The sequence below is a fragment of the Nelumbo nucifera genome, chromosome 2, assembly GCF_055504915.1.
Source record: "Nelumbo nucifera cultivar China Antique chromosome 2, China Antique-T2T, whole genome shotgun sequence".
Lineage (NCBI taxonomy): Eukaryota > Viridiplantae > Streptophyta > Magnoliopsida > Proteales > Nelumbonaceae > Nelumbo > Nelumbo nucifera.
In genome coordinates this window covers 14,670,740-14,691,000 of record NC_142650.1, presented here as the reverse complement: position 1 = coordinate 14,691,000, position 20,261 = coordinate 14,670,740, and the positions used below count along the sequence as shown (strand labels likewise).

Here is a 20,261-nt window from a genome sequence, read left to right as displayed (position 1 = left end):
AATGATTTAGCAGAATCAGATACTGTTAAAACAAGAATTTCATGACTCTTTCCCTTATCGCTAGTTGTTCATAGCTGACACCCTCTACGGCGTGTTCACCTCCGCTCCTTCCTTACATAACCCATGTTATCATGTCAAGCTCTCATACAATATGGATGACGTGGTTTTGTTATCCACGATGGAAGGAGCATTTCCCTCCATGAAAGTGCTGAAAGTGATGAATCCTGAACCATTCAAAAAGTTTTAGTTGAGAGCAAGACGATTGCGCCTGCTTATCTTGGTTCGGATGACCCTTAGATCTTAGTATTACACATGCAAATTCAGGTTGTGAAGGATTAAACATGTTCGCCCCATATCTTTGGACACAGTCAGTGGCAAAGCTGGAATTTTTGTTATCAGTTGCAACCAAAATTAAAATAATAAAAACTCAAAAAGAAACATCAACATATAAATATTTATTATAGACTTTGGATTGCTTTCTTTTTGAAATCCAACTCCCAATTGCTTTTATGCCAAGGTTGCTTTCATTTAAACCTTTTAATCAAATTGTTTTTTTTTTATTATTTATTATAATGATTATTAACTTTTTAAAATTAGAAAAGGTATGGAATTTTGGTAGCTTTACTTTTACTTGATCAAATCTTTATTTATTTCGAATTGGTTCCATAATTTTTTATTTGAATGGGGTAAATTTTGAAAAGAAAAGAATTTAAATCTAATATAAATTGTGAATAACCCTTTGAGGACTTTAGAAACTAAGTGGATTAAATTGTTCATCCACATTGTAGTTATGGTCCTTTCACAAATCATAACTCACAAGTGGTAGCTCTGAAGTCCTCTTTTTACTTAGGCTCTGTTTGGTTTGTGGGAATAGGGGTCTAGAATTGGAATTAGTTGGATGCAATCGGAATTTCATTCCCATTCCTGCTGGAATGGCATTCCCCCATTGAAGGAATGGTCATTCCCTGCCCCTCCCTTAGGAATGAAATTCCATTCCTATTGATTTCAATTCTTATTCCCATTCCTATGTGAATGAATCATTCTGATTCTGATTTCAATTCCAACTATGAATCAAATGGATACTTCCATTTAGATTACCCAAAAGACATGATAAAAAAATCTTGTAGCCAATCAATCAGTATGGTAAAGGTGGTAACCAATAAATTGGTATTTATTAAAATTCACATGACATTTTGATTGGTCAAAGACCTTTTAGTATCATGTTTTGTTTACATTATAGGTTTTCCCTCTACTTAGAACAGTTCCAGCTTAAAAATGCTACCACCTTGTACTTAGGCGGTGGTGATACTTAGCCCCTTAAATTTTGTTTTGCAACAAAAGACAGCCTAGCTATTCTCAGTTTCAGTTTGAATTCTGGGTTTTCAATTTTTCACAACCACCCTATTTGATGGGCCAAGAGCAAAAGCTATAAGAATGATGGAAATCCGAAAATGGATATGCTTAATCACAAATGCACAATATCTCTTTGCCAAGGGTTTGAAAGCACTGTAACCAAATTCAAAAGAGATTATATTTTAAAAATGATCCTCTTCATTGTTTTGATGGCTTTTCTTTCAGTCCATAGAACTTAAATGAACAATTTAGTAATTTTACCTTTATCATCAACTCTGTTAACAGAACGCTGAAATCCAAAAAAGTTCATGGGGGTGGGGTGCTTTGTCGCCCAAGGTTTAAAAAACCGGACTGGACACAAAACCTTTTTAGGGACCAGCTCTCGGATCAAACGGTCTAATCATCTGGTTCAAACAGATGACCTGTTCTAATTTAAAAAATAATAATAATAATAATAATTAAATTAAAAAAACGGCCAAAAACTGTTATTTAGATTGACGATTTGACTGCATGAGTCAACAGGTTAAGGTGAAACAGAATCGGTTGCCTGATCAATTCCCGGATCAACCGGTCTAACCATTCTGTCCATTCCGATTTTCAAAACCATGTTGTGACCAAGCAATTTTGGGGGATAAGTGTCATCAGCCTTAAGAACAGGGTGGCAGTCTGTAATTTATTCTAAATATTTACCATCAGTATATTGATACTCTGAATGGTTTTCCATTCCAGACAAATGTCTAGAAATTTTCTTTACCAAAAACAAAAATCTTATGAGGCCTTCTTACTGGAAAATAAATTAGAAGAAACCAAAGAAAGAGAAGAAGCAAAATAGCATAAAAATGGGCGTCAAGACATGGCGAAATTTCCTCATATTCCAAGAACAATATCAAAATTGATCGTTGGTTGCATCCTTTGACTCTTTCAAGGTAGAAAATTAATGCTAGGCAAAAAAGAGGAGGAGAGGAAAAAAGTTCCAAACTACTACCACAACATAACACTAATAAAGCTTGAAATTAAAGGAGAAACAAGAGAAAATGCAAATGAAGCTAGGCTGATCAGGGTTGATGCGCAACCACACATTGTGAGTTGAAGAGATGAAGAAGAGAAGCAGGTTCTGGCATGGGAGTGATAGCCGGATGTTGCCACCCGCCAGGCGGTGTAGGCACATATTTGTGTTCATAGCTACTGTGGTGAGGCCCATTTCTTTTTTCTGAAGCCTTGTCTTCTTCAACCTCTGGCAACGTCAACGTGGGTGGGGACAGGATAAGGGGGGATAGCAACGGAATTGCACAATTTGAAAACATGTCTGGCGAGGGAGCTATGCCACTGGAGACGGGGCGATCGACTTGAAGCTTCGTGGGGGCATGCTTTTTTAGCCTGCTTGGGGCCTTCTCTTCTGGTTTGCTCTCGCCACCCTTCTGATGAATGTGAAAGCTGTGCTTGTGGGTCGCCATTCTTGAAAATTAAAATGAGAGGTTTTTGTTATATATGTTCTCTTTCTCTCTCTCTTTCTCTCTCTCACCCCTTGTTCGTCTTCCTCGTCAAAAAATGTAAAGGTTTTATTACTGAGAAAAGAAAAAAGGATAGTGAGAGACTTGTCCTGTAAAGCGGGTAATGTGGGTTCGGTTAAGAAACAAGGTGGGAAAGAGGATGCATGCTTGTTTGTTTTGAAGGGTAACGGCTATTTGATGAATATTTCGCGAATCCCTAATTTGGGCTGCTGTTCGTTACTACATCTGTCAAACTTAGTAATATATTTGTTCTGATCTTTGCTTTCCCAAATTGGTTCTTCTTCCTCCCTCTCCCTCTCCATCATAGGCTGTGAGTGAGAGAGAGAGAGAGAGAGGGAGGTCTAGGCGTTGGCAATTTGGCATTATTTGGAATTGGGCCTTTTAACTTTAATGTCTACATGTTCGAGTTTTCCACGTGGCTATTGCTTTGACCGCGTCAGATATGGGAGAAAGTATTCAATTCAAAAAAAGAGTTGTGCCATTTAGCAAGGTGTTCCACTTCCACGTTTTGTGTTGAAAAGTCCAACACCTTTTCCTGTCCTAATCCCGACTCGGCGACTCCCGATATCAAGAATCAATCGATCAAATTACATGATCAAGAAAAGTATCTCGCGATTTACTGATCCTAGACACTTGAGAGCTGGGAGGTGGAGAAGCGACCATCATCCGACTCAAATAAATGCAGATTTCAGGCTCGACTTTCCAATAAGAGAGAGAGAGAGTGTCGGAAGTGTTAGCCACCGTATGATCTATTTTTCTGATTTCTGATCATCGAATTCCAATCCGGTGGTGTACGATCATGGCTTACAGTGGTTCGACTCAACCTCTGTTGAGTCTCTTCAGCCTTCCACAACCATACCAGACTTACCAATCCAGGAAGATACAATTGCTCTCTTCTTCCTTGAATCGACAGCACTCGAGCTTCAGGTCGAAAAATCATAATTTGAAGGGTACCTTCCCAACCGTGAAAAGTCCTTTATTTACGAGAATGCCTTTACTCCCTGGAGGTGGAGGCCGACTTAGACACAAGGTAGAAGGAAAATGAAGCAATTTTTTCGCTCAAGAAAAATGCAGTAACTGATTATTAATTATTTATAGTTATTTCTTCCTTTCTTTTTTTCTAATTACTTTTTGTGTTGTTTTCTTCTTCTTTCTTTTGAATTATTTACTGATAGGTTGGTGCCCATAAAGAAGATTCCTCTGCAGAGTCCAAATCGCTTGTTTCTGGCGTTGCATCCCAACAAGAGGATTTTGCTTGGTCTTCTGTCATTTTGCCGTGTGTTCTTACTACTTCACCTTTTTTTCCCTCTCTTAATTTCCTCTTTTTCCTGATAATTGGACATGATCATCGAGCTATTGCTTGTAGATTTGAACAGAATCTCAATTTAAAGGATATGGGATAGAATACCGTATAACATGATTGATTAAATTTAATTTGTCGTTTGCATTTCCTTTACTGTTTTCTGGATTAGAGGAAGAGATAAATGCAAGTGGTAAACTGCTCCATGATCGAAGATAGAAAAACGTGTTTCTGTGAATCAATAAGTCGAGCATGAGGTGCTCACTTTTTTTTTTTTTTCTCTTTCAAAATAGCGTCTAATACACGTCTATGTTTCACTGTCAAATGGTTACTTGTTCTTTTGATGCTTAACAAGTTGCTGAAGGATTATTTTATTAAAATTTAGGTTTTTGTTCCCGGCCTTGGGGGGTTTACTATTCGGGTATGACATCGGCGCCACTTCTGGAGCTACCATATCTTTGCAGGTATGTATGTATGTATTTATTTTTGTCTAGTTAGTCTATTTAGGGGGTGTTCGCCAATATGTATGATTTTTGTTTTGAAAGGCCAAATCATAAAGGACTATATTGTTTAATGGATATTCTGTGGTTCTGGTTATGCTATAGTCACCCGAACTTAGTGGCACGACATGGTTCAACCTTTCAGCTGTACAGCTTGGTCTTGTGGTATGGATTCTACACTTAGCATATCAGTAATGATTTTTTCTTTTTTATATTCTACTTTGAGAATTAATTGGTTCTTAATTAGGCCCTTTATTCCTTAATCAAATGTAGGTTAGTGGTTCACTTTATGGAGCTCTTCTTGGTTCCATTCTTGTCTTCCCGATTGCTGATTTTCTTGGTATTTGTCCTGTTGGTCCATTATCTGTAAATAAAATTGGAATTACATAAACGTTTCTAACTGAACATCCTGAAATGGATTTTGTAAAGGAAGGAGAAGGGAACTTATTTTGGCAGCCTCACTATATATTCTTGGAGGTTTGATTACTGGCTTTGCTCCAGACCTTGGTGTTCTTATAGTAGGGCGGGTTCTCTATGGCCTTGGTATAGGTCTGGTGAGCTTCTTCTAATTTTCTTTTTCTCTTATGTTGTTTGTGTGTGCCTAAGTACAGAGAAACTTCTTTTTTTTTCCTCAAATAATAGACATATCTAAATTCTAAACTCATTTCTGAACAGGCCATGCATGGAGCTCCTCTTTATATTGCAGAGACTAGCCCATCTCAGATTCGTGGAACTCTTATATCTTTAAAGGAACTGTTCATAGTTCTTGGCATACTGGTATTTCTTTCGATTAGAAGGAAATTGTAGTCATTTTGTTCATTTATACTGGTCTTGTCAAATGGGCTTACATAGAAGTTTTGTTTCTTTGCAGTTGGGTTATCTTGTTGGAAGTGTTCAGATTGATGCGGTTGGAGGATGGCGCTACATGTATGGGCTTAGTGCCCCAATTGCAGCTTTAATGGGTTTAGGCACATGGAGTCTCCCACCATCTCCACGCTGGTTACTTCTAAGGGCAGTTCAAGGTAAAGGGTCTTTACAGGAATACAAAGATAAGGCTATCCAAGCTATCAGAAAGCTAAGAGGTAGGGGAGCTGATGATAAACTATCTGAGAAACAAGTAGAAGATACTCTCTTCTCACTGAAATCTGCATATGCGGATGATGAGTCAGAAGGCAGTTTCTGGGAGGTGTTTCAAGGATCAAGTTTAAAGGCTTTTATAATTGGGGGAGGTTTGGTCCTTTTTCAGCAGGTAAATTTTATTTTATTTTTACATTAAAGTACTCAAGCTACTTGTGATCTAACTATTTAGTTCTAGGATTTCCCTCCTTTTTATGCATTGAATATGTCCATGGATAACATAAGGAGAACTCTGAATTAATGAGCTAATGCCATAATTTGACAGATAACAGGGCAACCAAGTGTTTTGTACTATGCAGGTTCCATTCTTCAGGTAGTTCACAACCCAAAATCTTTTAAAGCTCAGGATCCTAATATTTCTTTAAGCACTGATTGGTCCATCAATATACTGATTCTTTTTCATGTCTCAGAGTGCTGGGTTTTCTGCTGCTGCTGATGCTGCACGTGTTTCTGTTGTCATTGGTACATTCAAGGTATGATTATGCCCTCTTGTATAAAGTTTTCTGGATTTTCATTGTTGTTAATGCTGTGTACAACAACTTTGCTAGCAAGAAATTCTCTGACTTTTGCCAATATCAGTGCATAACCTACTTTGCAAAATTTCATATTTTGATTGTTCTTGTATTTAAAGTCTACAAGGAGTAATCATTTTTCTTTTGAACTTCCTCCAGTTGCTGATGACAGGGGTGGCGGTCCTAAAAGTTGATGATCTTGGCAGACGGCCCTTATTGATTGGAGGTGTTAGTGGCATTGTATGTGTCTTCTTGCTCTTGTTATGCTTTTCTTCTCTATTCTGTGTTATGATGTTATTGATTGGAGTAATCTATGTGTCTTCTTGTGTTCCCCATATTGTAGGCACTTTCTTTGTTCCTTCTCACGGCATACTATAAATTTCTGGGGGGCTTTCCTATTGTTGCTGTAGCTGCTCTACTCCTTTATGTTGGCTGCTACCAGGTAGCTTCCTTGTCTTTTAATTTGGTTTGCATTACTGCCCTCTCTCTCTCTTTTTTTTTCTCCCCTACCCCCTTTTCTTCATCTAAGTTTTATTTGTTGGAGAATGCCTTTTGTCCCCGTTAAAATATGGTTACATTTGCAACATAATATGGTTATTTTTGTTTTAAGATATCATATCATTGCCCATTTCTTCACATAATCATCCCCAATAAAATCATTTTCTCTGTAAATATGCTCAAGAATAAGTATATATTTGTGATTGTTGTGCTCTTTAAACAAACTTTCAGATATCTTTTGGGCCAATTAGTTGGCTCATGGTGTCTGAGATATTCCCACTTCGCACAAGAGGACGTGGACTTAGTCTTGCAGTTCTCACAAACTTTGGTTCAAATGCTATTGTAACCTTTGCTTTCTCCCCACTGAAGGTATTTAGATCTCTTGCATTCAGAACTAGTGCTTTTCTGTTTTTCCCCATTATAGTTCAGTTGATAATAAGCTTTACATTCACCAAACTTCTGTAATTCCACAGGAGCTTCTGGGGGCAGAGAATCTTTTCCTCCTATTTGGGGGCATTGCTTTGCTGTCACTGTTATTTGCCATTGTTTTTGTTCCAGAGACAAAAGGTTTGTCGTTAGAAGAAATTGAATCCAAAATCTTGAAGTAAAAATATACAATTCTCCTCCACTTGTTCAAGATAAACAGGATGGGATAACTATGGATCATCTTACACCATGGATATTTGTGCATCATGCATCCCTGTTTTGTGCCATAATATTGTGAACTGTGAAGTGGAGAGTCGTGCTGTATAAGTAAATTCCATTGGGGAAACTGTTTTATTTTTAGAGACAGGACATACAAAGGGAAGAATGAAAATAGTTAAAGCTGAAAACAGTAACTAAAAGATTTCTTCCATGGAAAATTTAATTTCATGGCTTGCATTTATACAGAAGTTCTGAAAATTGGAGAAGGAACTGAACTGTCGGAGGCAGGCATGGATAGGCTAATTTGCAACGCAAGGATAGCAAAGCTACAACATAAAAGCAAAAATTTGTGTTTTTTTTTTTTTTGCTTTTATTTTTTTACAAGAAAAACTTATGATTGGATAGGGCAATGAATACAGGAAACACATGTGAGATGTTAGGGTAAGTCTGTGATGCCGGAAAGGTATGGCATTGGAAGAATTTTAAGGTGAATTTTGATGAATACCACCTGATCGGTTACCACTTTAATGATACTGGTTTATTGGTTACAAGTCTTTCAGGTATCATGTCTTTCCACTATCATTTGAACCTGAAATGTGAAGGTTTCAACAGTTGGAACTAACCAATGTTGTAACTTGTAGGATAGGACTGGATGGTTGGACTGTCAGTACTGGGAACCAACAGCCAACAACGGTTCTGGTTGGCTGGTTCTTAGAAATGTTGACTTCGTCAAACTTACAATATCTATAGGTTTCTGAACCACTGAGTGTTTACAGGGTCTTAGGCATGATTTTCAAAACCGGACTGGACCAGACGGTTGGACTGGAAAAACCGGGAACTGGTCAAGTGACCGGTTTTGGTTTTTCCCAAAACTGGATTTTCTTCAAAAACCGTTGGTTTTGGTCAGTAAATCGCTGACCCGGCCGGTTAACCATTCGAATAGTTTTGACCGTTTTTTATTTTTTTTATTTTTTAATTTTTTTGTCAGAATGGGTCGGGCCGATCATTCGGTTTGAACGGTTGGACTGTTTGACCCGATAACTGGACCCCTGATCGGTTCGTTTTTTAAAACCATGGTCTTAGGTGTCTTTAAGTTCAAAAATAATAACCCCACCTAACATATCTAGTTTATTTTTGGTAAAATAAATTGAGTTTCATTGAACTGAAAAAAAGAAGATGACAAACAGATAGAGTTCGTCAGTTCGAAACTTGGGATCCACCCAATTAGCCATTCCAACCGGCATAGCATCTATGAAAATGCCCGACTCTTTTAAACCTCTACGAGCTGGACTATGCGCCAAAAAATTTGACAAAATTTTAAAATAAAAGAGTTTTGGTTTCGGGCGGGTATCAAACTATCAATACTGTGAACCATGCGTATATGTGAGCCCCTCTTAATTGTTGATTTGAAAGATAATTACAACCATTTTCATATATATTTTCTTTTGCCTGAGCAAGTTTTTTCGGTTACTTTTATTTGAACAAGTAGAACTATTCAACCCATGACCCGCACGGGACACCGAAAAGGTTATCCTTATCCATCAAGTTTAAGGGTCCGTTTGGCTTTCTGTCAGAATTAGAATCAATTTAAAAAATCCTTTCAAATTGGAATTGGAATGGTCTATTCGCCCATCTGTTTTGTTCAGATGCGAATTAAGATCAAAATTGAAAATGACTGAAGTGAGATTCTTGTTCCGAAGGGAGGAGGAGGAAATAACCATTTTTTTAAATGCAAAAATGTCATTCTACCAAGAATGAGAATCGGATTTTGATTCCCTCCAACCAAACATTAGAATCCGAATGGATCATTCTGATTTTAATTTCAGACCCCTATTCTCACAAACCAAATGGACTCTAATAATAGCATAGCTATTAACCTTAACTGCTCCGACCAACCTCATGATTTCAAGAATTGCATTCTTGCATCAGATTTGATCCTGGGCTTGAGCTTTATCTACATTACAGACTTACATTTTAAATTTCCATCACCCACTTATTTAACTTTGGCGAGAACCAAAATTTTCACGAAACCATAGAGCGTCCTGCAAAGGCTGCAATGGTGCAGGGTTCCCTACTTAGAGAGAGCGACTGGCAATGATTTCAAAGTTTTTTTTTTTTTTTTTTTCTGAATGAATATTGTAGATGTAATGAAGAGATGGTAGGAGAAAGAAACATCAACTAAAGTGATTGATGTTTAATTGGATTAGTATAGAGGAGAGCAGATAAAGTTGGTAGGAAATCCGAACTGGTTTTAGAAACCCCAAGTAATATTGTTGAAGATCCATTTATGGAATCCTCTATAGGAGGGCAGTCTAAGCTTTCCTCCGCCTAAAACTATTATCTTGGGACTCCCATAATAACCACAAGATTTGGAAGGAGAACTGCTTTATCTCCTCCCAATTAAGTCCCAAGTACTTCATCGCTGCGCATGCTCATGTTAAGAAGAATATTAATTATAAAATTTGAAAATGCATGGCTACCTCACACAGAGAACTGCTTTTAACCACAGGATTGGCGTTGTAGACAGATGAGGCCTTGCAAGTTGCAAGTTGCAAGTTGGGGGGGGGCTCGATTGTGTCTAGCAGACGCTTACCATAAACCAACCATCTTTATCTTGTTTGTCGCATATGGTTTCTTCCGAATGGGACGAAAATAAAGGAGTCTATTGGCTGTGATGCAACCGCGTAGACGTAGTTAGTTTATTGGTTGAAGATAGACATGAATCCCATTGTTTAGTGACTGCTCCGACCAACCGTTTGTGGTCAGGTAATTTACCTAATTAATTGTCAACTCCATTACCCCCAATAAAACAGTTCAAAGGGTAGTTGAAGAAATGAAAAAGAAGATAGAAGGCCTATTCTGTTGGAATTCTAATCTAATGTACTAAATCAATCCCATTGTTTTGCAAATTGGAGCAATAGAAGTAAACAACTTTAACCTGGGGTATATGGTATTTACTATTTAGTGAAAAATATGGGTCAGTTGCATGCATCAGATGATGAATAGGAACGATCTTGTGCCTTACACGTAGCAGTTACGGACAAATGGATGTCCATGTTCTCCCATCTTCTCTCATACAATTATGGAGTATGTGGTAATAAAATAACCAGATTTTTAGTGGAGAAGACGAAACCTTGGACTCTAACCCCAAAACCCACTTACAGTGTCGAGAGGCCTCCCGTTTTTGTACACAATTTATCCCAGAAGAGCACGCGCCCTCGGAGGCTGCCACATGTCATCGGCCAATCTCCATTGTGTGGCCGTTAGGAATTCGTAAGCTGAGCCACGGGATTTCAAATGGCTCATCTCAAGAGTCAAGACTCTCAACAACACTCACAAACTCAGCTTCTATTATAAAGCCTTTACTGTTCGTTACTTTGTTTCCTCAGACAAACCCTGCGGTTTCAGTTCGTTCGTGCTCTCTTGGGCGCCTTGGTTCCATCTTACCGGCCCGTAGGGTTTCGTACGACAAAATGGCTACCGCTGTCCCAACCGTCGGAGCTGTTAATAGGGCACCGGTACAGTGGTTTTCCCGCCCTTTCTCCATTTTGTTCTTGGGTTCTTCTTGCTCCATGGTTGCTTGTTATCTCCCTTCTACATTGTTTTAGTTGTACATCTATTTTGCTTATGGGTTTATGTATTTGGTTTTAAAAGATTCGAATTCCTAAACTTTGCTTTATTTTCTTTTTCACATTAAGGAATTTTGTGTTTTCAAGGGTGATCATTTGAATTCAGAGCCTTTGACTTGATTTATGAGAATTAGGTTTTCTGGGTTTTATTTAAATTCGGTATAAAGACGGGGTTACCTTCGATGCAGTTGAGCTTGCACAGCTCTGGTGCTGGAACATCAGTGCCTAGCTCAGCCTTCTTCGGAAACAGTTTGAAGAAGGTAAATTCTGGGTTCAGTCAGCCAAAGGTTTCATCGGGAAACTTCAAGGTGGTCGCGGAAGTCGATGAGACAAAGCAGACCAACAAAGACAGATGGAAGGGCCTTATTTACGACATATCCGATGACCAGCAAGACATCACCAGAGGAAAGGGTATGGTGGATTCCCTCTTCCAAGCTCCCCAGGATGCTGGAACTCACTACGCCGTCATGAGTTCCTACGAGTACATCAGCACTGGTCTTCGACAGTACGTGATCCTTTTTTTGTTTGCATTCGTGCAAATGGGTATTTCTTGATCATCACATTTCAGGAACCAGGGGCTTCAGTCTTTAATCACAAGCTGGTAAAATCTGTTGCAGATACAATTTGGACAACAACATGGGCGGATTCTACATAGCTCCTGCTTTCATGGACAAGCTTGTTGTTCACATCACCAAGAACTTCATGACCTTGCCTAACATCAAGGTCACGTACTATCTCTACTTCTCCCAAGTTCCGTTTCTGGTTCTTTTTTTTTTTTTTTTTTTCTCAAGGACCGAAATATTTGAACCATTCCATTGAATCAATGCACTACAGGTTCCACTTATCTTGGGTATTTGGGGAGGCAAAGGTCAAGGAAAATCCTTCCAGTGTGAGCTCGTCTTTGCCAAGATGGGAATCAAGTGAGTAAATCGTCCTCTGTCTCAGTGTCTTGTCCTGTTTAGGCTATTTTATATAGTAATGCTTATAACGAATTGGGCATTATCCTAAATCTATGGAGGAATTGAGGTTTAAAATAGAAGTTCATTCTGGCACGCTTACTTATTAGAGCTTTTATGGTAACGGAATTTCAGCCCAATCATGATGAGTGCCGGAGAGTTGGAAAGTGGAAACGCCGGAGAGCCGGCGAAACTGATCAGGCAAAGGTACCGTGAGGCAGCAGACATCATCGCCAAGGGAAAGATGTGCTGCCTCTTCATCAACGATCTTGATGCAGGAGCGGGTAGGCTTGGTGGAACCACCCAATACACAGTGAACAACCAGATGGTGAACGCCACCCTCATGAACATTGCTGATAACCCAACAAACGTTCAGCTCCCCGGTATGTACAACAAAGAGGAGAATGCTCGTGTGCCCATCATCGTTACTGGTAACGACTTCTCCACATTGTATGCGCCTCTCATCCGTGATGGTCGTATGGAGAAATTCTACTGGGCTCCCACCCGCGAAGACAGAATTGGGGTCTGCACTGGTATCTTCAGGACCGACAATGTTCCCAAGGACGACATCGTCAAACTTGTTGACACCTTCCCAGGACAGTCCATTGGTAAGTAAGCTTCACCTTGATTTAGGTTTAGAAGAAACTAATTATAGACTGAATTTATCATGTTGCTTTGGGTGCAGACTTCTTTGGTGCCCTCAGAGCCAGAGTTTACGATGATGAGGTGAGGAAGTGGATCTCAGGTGTGGGAGTGGAAAGCATTGGAAAGAAGCTGGTGAACTCAAAGGAGGGACCCCCAACATTCGAGCAGCCGCAGATGACCCTTGAGAAGCTGCTCGAGTATGGAAACATGCTTGTCCAAGAACAGGAGAATGTGAAGAGAGTTCAATTGGCTGACAAGTACTTGAGCGAGGCAGCTCTTGGAGAAGCCAATGAAGATGCTATTAAGAGAGGAACTTTCTATGGTTAGCACCCTTAATCCTATTACACGCCTTGATGGGAGGTTTGCCTCTGCCTTCTACACAATTATTGAACGAACAAGTAGGAATTTAACACTGTCTGTTTATTAATTAATTAAGGTTTGTTTATTTGTTGTTGATTTGGTTGCAGGCCAAGCCGCCCAGCAAGTGAACGTTCCTGTTCCTGAGGGTTGCACCGACCCTTCTGCTAAAAACTTTGATCCAACGGCTAGGAGCGACGATGGTAGCTGCCTTTATTAAATTCTAGGTGTGGCGTAGGAGCTGAGATGTCCAACAAAGGATGGGAAGATTGGAATTGGGTGATGTTTTTATGGATTAATTATCCTGTAATTTTGTGTTGTTATGTACACTTTGTTCACTAGTGCTAGTGTTAAGACTTTATTAAAATGCGCGCTTCCTTGATGGGTTTTACCTACTTCTGTTGCATTGCCAATCTCCAATGAATCAAGTAGTCTGTATGTTAGGCTGCGTTTGTTTGCGTTTTAAATGCACACCGGTGTAAAACTCCACTCGGTTGGCGTTTGTTTGCAGTGTAAATAAGGATTAGTGTAAAGGTACAGTTTTACATCGATAAATTTTAAACTGATTGGTGTTGAACTCTACCGATATACTTTTACATCGGTGGACTTTTACACTGCAAACAAATGCAGCCTTAAAGATTAATATTACATTTATTATAAGCTAATAGATTGAATTTAATATATATATAAGTTGATGCAGCCTTAAAGATTAATATTACATTTATTATAAGCTAATAGATTGAATTTAATATATATAAGTTGGGATCCATGCAATGCACAGGCCTTATTACACAAAATTGAAATAGAAATACCTTATGAAATTGAGACAATTCAATCCAAGCCAGCTCAAGTAATATTATATTTTGAGTTATGTTTAATTGTTCTGTTCACAATCCAAATCGATACCTTAGTAAGAGTGGCTAATTTCATATATGGGTGTCAATATGTAAAGCCAATTCAAGTGGTATCATATTTTGAGTAATGTTTAGTTATTCTGTTCACAATAACTTAGTAAGAGTGATTAATCTCATATATGGGTGTCAATAGGTAAAGTTAAATGGTAAATTTAACTTGACTCACCCCTATATGGTCAGGTTAGGATCAGACTTATTTTATAAATACAATCATCCTTGCTTACATGGCCCATATATACATATCAAAACCATTTTTAAATTAGGGTACATTGCTGAAACATCCCCTGAAATTTTTGATTGTTATTGAAACCTCCTCTCAAGTTCGGTAATTGCAATTACCTCTCTGAATTTTCTAAGGTCTAGAGGTGTAAAGTGGGCCTGTGCTGTTGGCCGGGCTGGCCCTTGGGCCAAGACCTGGGCCACGTTGGGTCGTGCATTGGGCCAAAACTATTTATTTAAAAAAATGATAAAAAAACTTAAAATTTTAATTTTATATGAATTTTGTATATAAAATTGCTTGTATATGCAATAATTAAATAAATTAGTATAATAAAATTAAAAAAATATTTTATTAATATATTATATACTATATATTTATAAATATATAAATAATATATATGGGCCATGTCGGCCCACGAATAGCATGGCCCTCTCGATCGTGTCATATCATACCAGCCCGTAGACCTAAAACCCTAAACCCAACACAACCTGCATGATCATACCAGACTTAATGCAGCCCGTGGACTGTAAGACCCCCTTTATTAAAATCCTTTAAACATTCTAACATAATTGCGACCAACAGGCTATAAAATCTATAATAATGCCTCACTACACCAGTCATATTAAGACGTCACATATATTAGGTCCATCCAGTCTTGGGAAGTCGTCTAAACAAAATGACTCTCCTCCAAAAGTATGACCTTTTGAGCTATTATATGAGCCGATCTAATAACAGTTGTTGGTTTATAGACAAACTTTACATAATCAAAACCAGATAAGAGGGATCCTATTGCATCTATATGAGCAGCCAAAGCCAAAAGTCCACCATATATCCTGCTTTCCTTTCAACCCCAGCACGACATTCTTAGCATCTGAAATTAGTTTCCACCGGTTCTTCACAGCAACATCACAAACTAGGTGATGTTTATATAATATAAATATTATATATGCATATATGTTTATATATAATATTTGGATAATATGTGATATATATTAAAAATATATATACCAATAGATTCAATTATCTCGGTTTTTTTCTAAGCTAATTGAAAGCTGAATCATTTCTTTAATTTTTCAAAAATACTGAACCATTCGATTCAATTCACTGCATTTTTTATTCGATTTGATTTTTTGATTTTTCGGGTTTTTTATGAGCACCTTTAGCTGCTGGGACTCATTCAGCCGTATTATATAAATGCATGTTAAATTCATAAAAAAATGTTCACCAATGTTCCCGATACACCTGTTTACAGGTGTTTCGGGGTACAGGTGTATCAGGACATTTATTTTAATAAAAAAAAAAGATGTCCAAAAATCAAGTTTTGAAAAGAAAAAAACTAAAAAAAGGTAAATTACCTTATACTTTGAGGATAGTGACAGATACAGATAGGTACTCTGAACTTTCTATTGAAGCACTTGAATACTTTGAACTCTAAAAGTAGACACTTGAATCTATACGTTAGTATTCCCTCAATTAAATAGTTCATAATGTAAAAATTACCCTTTTTATCTATTTTTTAGATTATTTTACCGAATAAAATCATCACTAAAGAATACCGTTATTGAAAAATTTGAATATATTATTTGCCGTCCATATGAAAACGTCATGACGGAGAAACATTTGATTAATTAAGAATGATGTCAAAAATACACAATAAGGATATCCTTATTTGATATTATATAATGCTTAATTATCAGAATTCTAATAGATGGACCTATGTATCTAATTTTGAAAGTTCAGGGCATCTATCTGTCGCTACCCTCAAATTACAGGGTACCTATATGTAATTTCAAGAGGCTAGAGTCTTTCCTGCGGTCCTCTGTCAAACAATTCTTTTTGTCTTCAACTCTGAAGTTCGATTTGGGGTGGGTCCTGTATGCGTGTCATACTGTCATATACTTCGATAGGCACTCTCATCCTTTGTTTTTTCAAGTGTTCAATTCAATCAATCAATCAATCAATAATCCTCACTTTAGCACTGCTCTCTCACTTAGCCATCACGGGATTCCAAAATTACCCACCCCATTTGGAGAAGCCGAGAAGGTTTATTTGGTTAATAACAAATATCCAGTGAAGGCAAATGGAATTTTCTTCCCTCAATTTTGAACCCTACGTCACGTCTGGTTTCCGGTTTCCCACCGAGAAGAAAGTGAAACATCTCTTGCCTTCACATTCGCAATCCAAAGATCCAATAGGCAGAGAACAGAGTTGGAACCGTTTCGTTAATCTCTTGCTTGTATTTTTGCTTTTATGTTTCGACAGAAGGAAACGATTCTTTCTGCTGTGAGCAGTGAGACATGCTGTTTGCTGTCTATTCCTCTCCATCTCTTCCAAGTAGAAAATCCACCACTTCCCCCACTCACCGCCAAACCCCTCAATCACAGCTTTGATATCATTCGCTTCCAATGGCCAACCCTCTCGGATTTCTTTGGCTTTTATTTTTCCTGTGCAACCTAGTTTTCTCCCACTCGATGAGTTCTTCTATGGTGGTGGGTTCGCTGGAGTTGGCACCAACTTAAGCTTGAACGGAGATGCCCAAATCCAGAACGATGGGATTCTTCGGTTGACCAACAAGACGAGTCAATTGAAGGGTTACGCCTTCTACCCGTCTCCTCTTCGTTTCGAAAACTCCACCGACAGCGTAGCTTTCTCTTTCTCTACCTCCTTCGCCTTTGCCATCGTTCCCGAGTACCCAAATCTTGGCGGAGATGGCTTCGCTTTCACAATAGCTTCAACGAGAGAGTTCAAAGCAGCATATCCCAATCAGTATCTCGGCATACTCAACCCTAATATATTGGGGAATTTCTCGAATCATGTCTTCGCTGTTGAATTCGACACTGTTAAAGATTTCGGCTTCGACGACATCAACGACAATCATGTTGGAATTGACATCAACAACCTGCATTCGAACGCTTCTGCTACAGCCGCATATTATACCGATGATTCTACAAAACACGACCTTTATCTCAAAAGCGGTGAGACGATTCAGGCGTGGGTCGATTATGATTCGGTGAACCATCTTCTTAACGTAACACTTTCGCCCACTTCTTTAAAACCTAGTCGCTCCCTCCTCTCTCTCCATTTAGATCTATCCCCTATCCTCCATGAAACCATGTATGTCGGCTTCTCCGCCTCTACGGGTCTGCTATGCAGTTCCCATTACATCTTCGGATGGAACTTCAAGATGAAAGGAGAAGCTCCACCCCTCGAGCTCTCTTCCCTTCCTTTGCTCCCCGGGCGCAAAAAGAAACACACGGCCTTTACGATAGGTGTGTCAGCCTCAGCTGCTGTTCACATGATTGCAGCAATCTCCGTTGCAGTCTATCTCATCTGGAAGGTCAGGAACACATACGTGGCCGAGGAGTGGGAGTTCTCCGTTGGCCCACATCGATTCTCCTACAATGAACTCAAGATCGCAACCAATGGCTTTAGGGACAAGGAGCTACTTGGATTCGGCGGGTTTGGTCGAGTTTACAAGGGAACGCTTCAAAATTCGAAAACCCAAATTGCAGTTAAGCGAATCTCACACGAATCAAGACAAGGATTACGAGAATTCATCTCTGAGATAGCGAGCATCGGTCGTCTCAGACACAGAAACCTCGTCCAGTTACAAGGATAGTGTCGTAAACGAGGCGATCTGCTCCTGGTCTATGACTTCATGCCCAACGGGAGCTTGGATAAATTCATCTTCGATCAACCCAAAACGGTTCTAAGCTGGGAACAGAGATTCAAGATCCTGAAAGGTGTGGCATCGGCACTGCGATACTTGCACGAAGAATGGGAGCAGGTGGTGATTCACAGAGACATTAAAGCGAGCAACGTGATGTTGGACGGCGAGTTAAACGGTCGACTCGGTGATTTCGGCTCGCTAGGTTGTACGAGCACGGGTCGAACCCAAACACGACCCGAGTGGTGGGTACGTTGGGGTATCTGGCTCCGGAGCTAACGCGTACAGGAAAGGCTACGACAAGCTCGGACGTGTTTGCTTTTTGAGCAGAAAGCGTTGCCGGAAGAGATGATATTGGTGGAATGGGTGTGGCAAAGATGGAGGGATGGGGCCATCTTGGGCGTGGTGGACTCGAGGATGAATGGGGAGTATGATGAGTCGGAGGTGATGATGGTGCTCAAGTTGGGGTTGATGTGTTCCCACTGTGTCCCCGCTGTGCGTCCGACCATGAGACAGGTGGTCAGGTACTTCGAAGGGGAAATCAGGATGCCGGAGGACTTGAGTGGGCTTGGGAACTACAAAGCTGCAGGGAAGAACGAAGGGGGGTTTGATGATTTCATACATTCCTACCCGTCGCCGTGGTCTGAGAAGATGAGCTCTTATTATTTCACGGTAGTTGGAGACGTTGATGTGGAAGTTCCTATGTCGACGTCACCGCTGCCTCTTATTTCTGGCAAAGGTTGTTTCGAGAGAGAGTGATCTCTTTTTCTCTTCTACCCAGTTTATCTATGCTCTTTAATTTCTGTTGGATTCCCCTGCGGCATTGCCTCGCTTTAATGTGTTTGAATGTAACTGAGTTAATTATCTAAAGATCAGCTCGCAGATTGCTTCATCATATATATATATATATATATATAACCTAACAATGAACAATGAGGTCTTTTAAAAATTAACGCTATAAATCAAAAAGCTGAAACAGGAATGATTTTGGTTGATGGTCACTTGCTAATTGTTATTGTGTGTAGATCATCATGATACAGTTTGGATACATTTGGATATATGTTGGTGAAATTCTTACACCTATGTGAAGAGATATATTATAATCATCAATAATAGCCGAAGTCTAGATGATATCATACAATAACTTAACTAATCAGACTCCCATCTATTAAAAATTCATTGCACAAGACACATTAAATCGTTGTTAATTAGAGCAATAGGTTTGATAAATTATTGACAGAGGCCCATCTTATCCATCTTATGGTTTCTTCCTTATCCATGAAAATTGTTTAATTTAGAATCTCTAAAATAAATTAATTTTAATTTCCAAAATTGCCTAAAAAATTAAAGAAAATTTCATTTTTGACATAGGTTATTGTTAAGTCAATGAGTTTTAATAGTTGATTGATAGATCCATCTTATATTTCTTTCCTTCAACTAAAATCATTTAAAACATACAAAGCAATTATTTTTATATTTTTCATTCTTTTGGAAAAACTCGTATATCTAACAAGGATGTGATACTGTTATAAAAAATTGTGACCAATCAACCGATATCATAAACGTTTTAACCAATCAGGTGCATTTTATCAAATAATTCATGGATGGGTTTTGTTGTCAAAACTCTTGTGGTACCATATACGTGTTTCTGGCATCGATCGTAGATTTTCCCATTCAACGATTTTGAACTGGAGATGTAATATATTGAATATGTCAGCAGTCCAAATTAACTATGGGAACAGCCTATAAGCTCAGTTTCAATTTGAGAAGAGTATAAATAGAAATATGTACATCAAAATAATGTAAAATACAAGCTTTAATACTCTACAAATTTGTATTTGTAGAGTTTTCAAATTAAGCCTAAAAGGTTTGGACGAACATATTAAATGTGGCAATTTGCTGACCTATGCCGGCAGTGATGACCATCACTATTGGTCCACTGACACTCAAATGGCCCCCATGCCACATGCCTAATGCTTATGCCTTCGGATGCCAATATGAACAGGTTAAACTTACTTCAGATTGTCAACTAATTAGTAAAAGCTTTATCTAAATGACCAGGTTGAATTTGGATTCGGGTTAAACTTCACATTGCCATAGAGCAGATTATTTCCTTCACAATTTGTAAACCATGTAGCATGATTGACCTACGAGGCTACGACAATGATTATAGTTGGGGGGAGGGGGATCCAAAGCTCTGGCTAGCTAGATTGATTCAAGGGAAAAATAAAGATCCCTGTGGATAACTACTACAAGCAGCTAAATGGGGTGGAGAAATCAGAAATTCAAAAGAAACCCTCGAGGCTGCGTTTGGAAATGAAGTAAATACAAATTTGTAAGGTGTAAATTGATATTTGTTAAATATAAATTAATTCACTTTTTTATGTTTGATTTACTCTCTTCTTGTTTGGCACCAA

The 20,261-nt window shown here is 38.7% G+C and overlaps 2 protein-coding genes and 1 pseudogene across 3 annotated transcripts; all 3 read left to right on the top strand.

Moving 5' to 3' along the window:
- Positions 1-3,133: 3,133 nt before the first annotated feature.
- On the top strand, positions 3,134-7,674 carry LOC104597123 (Major facilitator superfamily protein). The gene is made up of 14 exons (XM_010258534.3): positions 3,134-3,894; positions 4,040-4,140; positions 4,550-4,628; positions 4,770-4,829; positions 4,938-5,004; positions 5,094-5,218; positions 5,340-5,441; positions 5,536-5,913; positions 6,067-6,114; positions 6,212-6,274; positions 6,473-6,553; positions 6,657-6,755; positions 7,043-7,180; positions 7,285-7,674. The coding sequence occupies exons 1-14, from the start codon at positions 3,664-3,666 to the stop codon at positions 7,417-7,419; spliced, it is 1,707 nt and encodes a 568-aa protein (XP_010256836.1). The 5' UTR covers positions 3,134-3,663; the 3' UTR covers positions 7,420-7,674.
- Positions 7,675-10,674: 3,000 nt separating this feature from the next.
- Positions 10,675-13,438, top strand: LOC104591115 (ribulose bisphosphate carboxylase/oxygenase activase, chloroplastic-like). 2 transcript variants are annotated; one of them, XM_010249906.3, is made up of 7 exons: positions 10,675-10,974; positions 11,274-11,590; positions 11,703-11,808; positions 11,920-12,005; positions 12,177-12,649; positions 12,727-13,046; positions 13,154-13,438. In XM_010249906.3, the coding sequence occupies exons 1-6, from the start codon at positions 10,930-10,932 to the stop codon at positions 13,011-13,013; spliced, it is 1,314 nt and encodes a 437-aa protein (XP_010248208.1). In that variant the 5' UTR covers positions 10,675-10,929; the 3' UTR covers positions 13,014-13,046; positions 13,154-13,438. The 2 variants fall into 2 exon arrangements, with proteins under 2 accessions (XP_010248208.1, XP_010248207.1); XM_010249905.3 differs by having other exon boundaries at positions 10,690-10,974; positions 12,727-13,008.
- A 2,467-nt stretch (positions 13,439-15,905) lies between these two features.
- LOC104597124 (L-type lectin-domain containing receptor kinase S.4 pseudogene) lies at positions 15,906-18,714 on the top strand (annotated as a pseudogene).
- Positions 18,715-20,261: the final 1,547 nt, after the last annotated feature.

Excerpts from the sequence above, each read along its gene's own strand:
- LOC104597123 (XM_010258534.3), top strand. The coding sequence starts at position 3,664 with ATGGCTTACAGTGGTTCGACTCAACCTCTGTTGAGTCTCTTCAGCCTT. Across the intron at positions 3,895-4,039 it reads GAGGCCGACTTAGACACAAG|GTTGGTGCCCATAAAGAAGA; the intron begins GTAGAAGGAAAA and ends ATTTACTGATAG. Across the intron at positions 6,756-7,042 it reads TTTATGTTGGCTGCTACCAG|ATATCTTTTGGGCCAATTAG; the intron begins GTAGCTTCCTTG and ends ACAAACTTTCAG.
- LOC104591115 (XM_010249905.3), top strand. The coding sequence starts at position 10,930 with ATGGCTACCGCTGTCCCAACCGTCGGAGCTGTTAATAGGGCACCG. Across the intron at positions 10,975-11,273 it reads GAGCTGTTAATAGGGCACCG|TTGAGCTTGCACAGCTCTGG; the intron begins GTACAGTGGTTT and ends CCTTCGATGCAG. Across the intron at positions 12,650-12,726 it reads CTTCCCAGGACAGTCCATTG|ACTTCTTTGGTGCCCTCAGA; the intron begins GTAAGTAAGCTT and ends CTTTGGGTGCAG.